General features: G+C 35.0%; 1 protein-coding gene across 1 annotated transcript; it reads right to left on the bottom strand.

Moving 5' to 3' along the window:
• Positions 1-240: 240 nt before the first annotated feature.
• On the bottom strand, positions 241-1,542 carry LOC116250811 (uncharacterized). The gene is made up of 4 exons (XM_050076494.1): positions 1,460-1,542; positions 1,247-1,291; positions 879-979; positions 241-572 (listed from the first exon to the last, which is right to left on the bottom strand). Exons 2-4 carry the CDS (start codon positions 1,250-1,252, stop codon positions 470-472), a joined length of 210 nt encoding a protein of 69 aa, XP_049932451.1. The 5' UTR covers positions 1,253-1,291; positions 1,460-1,542; the 3' UTR covers positions 241-469.
• Positions 1,543-4,712: the final 3,170 nt, after the last annotated feature.

Below are 4,712 nucleotides of genomic sequence, written 5' to 3'. Positions count from 1 at the left end.
TTTCCGACGTCTTGTTACCATATCTATGTTAGTATACCGCGACACTGTAATTTTCTTGTGTCCTAACGGCAACTTACCACATCCAACGTCAATGAAACAATGATACACGAATATCTCTGCTGCTCCATCGTAAGACCCCAAAAAAAAAAAAATCCAAAAACCTTTAGAAGGAATTTTCGACCAAGAAAATATAATTAAGCACGCATAACAAACAAAGACAAGAAGAACCATAAAACCAAATTGAAAAGGGACACTGCATCGATTGAAAGGAGAACCTGGAATTCATAAACAGGTCAGGGAACAACAAAGTACAGACGCAAATAAACAGTCGTTCTCTCTTTATCGGCACTTGTATAATGGTTTTACATCATGATAGATCCAACTGGACGAACATACAATTGACAGGAGGCGACGTCACAAAGAAAGGATCAAGGAACCCTGATAACCGAATCGAACCTCGTGACGAATGCTACTTCTTGTTAGTGCCCTTACCGCCTCCCGCATTCCCGGATGCTGCTGCTTCTCCCCCCCCAGCTTTCTTCGCTGCCTTCTCCTGAAGCGCCTTGGCATCCCTGGAGGACAGGACGCCAGAACCAACCAAAAAAGAAGCATCAATCAAACGAAATAAAGTATATCAATAATAGAGAAAACGAACACACCCCAACCATTATCACCATCTCAGAAAAAAACGAAAAACCAACTCACTCCAAAAACCTAAAAACCCAAAGCAGAGACATAACAAGAACGAGGCCAATCAAAGATTCAAAAGCACAACTCAGTTCACAGGACCAGCTCCCGCAAACATGAGCAATTGAAGAAAGCCATTAACAGATGAGATCAAGAGCAACAATGGGATAAAGGAGAAAGGAAAAGATTACCTTTCCCTTCTCTGTTCCGGAGTCAACCCATCATCCCTGCCCTTTCCCTTGGGGTTCCTCGCCTGAGCCCTCTCCCGATCTCGCTCTCTCTGGTTTCCCCGTGGGCCATCTCGTCAAGGTAAAGCGCATCTCAATTCACAAAACCAATAAACAACAGTGAAGAAAAAGAGGGGATAAAATATCAACAAAGGCATGTTTTGAGACACAAAAACGGCATTAGATTCACACAAAAAAGACACGAAAAACATGGATTATTGGAGTTTTGAATAAAAGATCGCCGAAGGAAACTCCGACACAAAATACCATCGGGCAAATAGACACTAAAAAGGAGAAGGCATTTAAAACATTCTCAGTTTATGAAGGATATGAGTCATTCTGGTATCGTCGCCGGGAGGAAGAAACGACGACTCCGCCTGTCAGCAACAAACCAAAAGATCGTGACCAAAGTAAAACAAAAGGGTTCCAAAGATCATCACACCAACGGATCAGAAAGTATGCCAATGATGATCTTCCTCCTACGATCGAGCAAATGATTTCTTTTCCCTCCTCAGGAAACAAAAGAGCGAGAGAGAGGGAGAGACCTGGAAGGAAGAAACTCGACGGCCCGCTTACGACGGCACGCGTGATTGACGACGGACGAATGAGGGAGGGGATGAGGTGGAATATATTAAGGCGGTGCCGGTCTCCTGAAATTACTGAATCACCCCTAATAATTGCGGCGATTGGCCATGACGGGACCTTCTAGAGTTTACGAATTGTTTTTTTTTGTTTTCATATTTTTAATAAAGGGAGGACAAACTCTTTCTCCGGTCCGAGTGTTTTTTTTGTGCGCATACGTAGCGCCACTTTATTTAATTTTTAAATCACATGAAAATATTTTAAATTATCACTTAAATTATAAAACTAAAATTAGGTGATGTACAAATTTCTAATTAAAGAACACTCTAAGCTTAAATTAGCATGTATATCTAACAATTTATTTAAAAATCAATGGAATTTTTATATTTAAATAAAGTTAATTTGAGTGTGAGTTCCAATGTATGCTTCTAACCAAAACAACGGACTATTTAATAATTATTTTTATAAGTCTTTTAAAATTTCTCGGAATCTTTTATAAAAAACTAAATGTTTAAGGTGTCACAAACGACTCCACCACTAGTAAAAACCTCAAGTGTGTTACATTGCTTTTAATCTAAAATATTTCACCACCAACTATCAAATATCTTCCCTCCTTTTTCAATTTTAAATCAGATATTCTTTATAATGTAACAAGGTAAAATATGTGTCGTAGGTGTGACTTAAGATTTTCAGTTTCATAAATTATGAACATTACTACAAATCTTTTGCCATATCATAGAAGCATGTCACTTTACATCAACATCAGATCCATGAATTTGAAATCTGGACTAACCAAACGCCCCCGTAAAGTTATATTTGCCAGACTTAGATCTAAGATCTAAGACCCATGTTGATATCGTTTAGGTGAAATCTATAGTTGAAGCAAATTGTGGATTTATAGTAGATTTGCAGTTCCAAAGGAGAGGAGGAGGGACTACAAATCTCTAGTTGTAGGAGATTCATAGTTTAAACAAATTGAGGATCTCAATAGCAGACATCTTAAATTAATGCTACATGTTAAAAACTATGGATTTAAGGTCAGATGGGGGTGAGGTCCGACATTAAATCCATGGATTTAAGATTTTAGAGATGTAAGATCCACGGTGAAACAAATACAACCTAAAATGTGTTTTGAAAGATCTTTAGTTTAAACTATAACGTGGTTATTAAATACAAACTACACATTAAAAACCATAGATTTAAGGTCGAGTTGAGGGGAGATCCGACTTTAAATGCATAGATTTGAGATCTTAGGGATCTTCGATCACCATAGACCTGGATCTATGGTGAAATGAAACAGGGTTGAATGAAATTGGAACTGCTATTGCAACTTTTTTTTTTTTTTATAAATGCCATATGAATAAGCTTGGGCATCCGGCCGAACTGGCCTGGCTGGCTTGATAAGGAGCCGGTCCGACCATTCAAACCCAAGCTCGAGTTCGAGCCCCACCCGATTAAATTTAAAATAAATAAAAATCAATAAAATAAACATTAAAAAATATCAAGCTCACCTGGGCATATCGAGCCGAACAAAGCTGGTCTGATAAATTAATGAGACGGCCCGGTGTCCTTGTTTCTAGGTGTGGGCCTACCCTCAAGTCTAACTGGGTACCGAGCACCTGCCGATAGCTCAGCCCGATGCCTAGCCTTACATATGAATTGAAATTATCAAACGAAAATATGAATTAAACTCAAGGAACAACCAAAAAAAAAAAAGAAAACAAGAAGTCTAAACCCTGTCGAAGGCTGATTTGAGATCCACTTATTTTAGCTCATTGGCTAGCAACTCTCGCCTCTTTTTTTTTATTTTCTTTTTATTTTTTTAACATATAGTTAAATAGATTAGTTTTTCTTTTCTTGGCATTCTCTATTTTTATGTAGCTTACTTTTTCTCTGGTTGTGAGATTCTAGTTTTCATCATTGGATGTCATTGTGTGTCTAAATAGTCAGCTATAAAAAAAAAAAATCTTTATCCCTCTAATTTTCTTTTATTGTTTTTCTTTTGATTGTCTATATGTTCACTTGGTTAAATTCATGTGATTTTTTTGTTGTATAATGTGTTAGGTAAGCGTTTATGAACTGTTTATAAACTATGAACAATGATCAACACGAGTTAAATATGCTCTTTCATATTATAGATTTTACAATTTTGATCAAAGCTTATGCTTCGCGTTGCTTCATGTCCCTTCACCTCATTTCATATGTTCAACGTTTCGCTTCGCTTCATCGCATTTAACAACATTGGCTACCCGACTGCTCTATTTTTAATATAATTTAATATATAAATATAATTAATTATAAAAACATATATAATTCAATAAAAAATATAAAAAAAGAGGTTAAGCAAAATAGTAAGTGAATCTAAGATTTGATAGCCCAAGCAAGCAGGGCATCAAATCTATGTAATGTTTTTCTTGTGAACATTTTAAGATGTATTCAATTAAAAGAATATAGAGTTACATGACTCAAGAGTAAGATCGTCATTTTAATGCACTACTTTTTTGGCTGGCACCACAAAAATCATTAATGAAGGATGTAGAATGATATTTATTAATTCATATATAATTTTCAAGTGGTTATGCTAAAAAATACCTTTATACAAAGATATCAGTCACATACGTCACAAAATTATATTTTTTTTCTCACCTTTTCTCTTTTATATTATAATGTATTTGTTCATATACTTGGTTGAAAAGGCAATTTCAGAAGGACTAGTACACTAATGGATGCATTTTATTGAATGTAATAATCGTTGATGACACATATAAATCATTATGTTGTGATGTACAATTATATATAATACAAGCACTATTAGGTAATAAACAAATATCTCTCTGTGCTTATGTCCTATGTGCACAAGAGAAGTTTTTGCAGAAGAATGTTTAACAATTTGTTCAAAGTATTTCAATGATGTTGAGATAAAATTTACTAATTATAAGGAATAAAATTATAAGAAACAAATCGTGACTTTGAAGTCAATTAAAGATGAATGATCGTTCCATAGTATTGTGAAAACAGTGGCTCTATATCAATTATGCCTCACGATAAAATATTAAAGTAGGAAAAACATATATCCGCTATTCTATCATAACTTAGTCAAACATCATATCAAATAAGTTTTTACATGAAAACCAAGTAAATATTTCTTCATTTTGTTCATATGTTAATGATGTTGTCTTATTGTATTTATATGCATCTAGCATCAATAAAGAGTAA

The sequence above is a fragment of the Nymphaea colorata genome, chromosome 3 (assembly GCF_008831285.2).
Source record: "Nymphaea colorata isolate Beijing-Zhang1983 chromosome 3, ASM883128v2, whole genome shotgun sequence".
NCBI lineage: Eukaryota > Viridiplantae > Streptophyta > Magnoliopsida > Nymphaeales > Nymphaeaceae > Nymphaea > Nymphaea colorata.
This window is presented reverse-complemented; position numbering and strand designations above follow the sequence as displayed.

What these genes read in the sequence shown, in the direction of transcription:
- LOC116250811 (XM_050076494.1), bottom strand. An exon ending in CCGGAACAGAGAAGGGAAAG is followed by an intron (nt 573 to 878) that starts GTAATCTTTTCC and finishes CCTGTCCTCCAG; the next exon opens with GGATGCCAAGGCGCTTCAGG.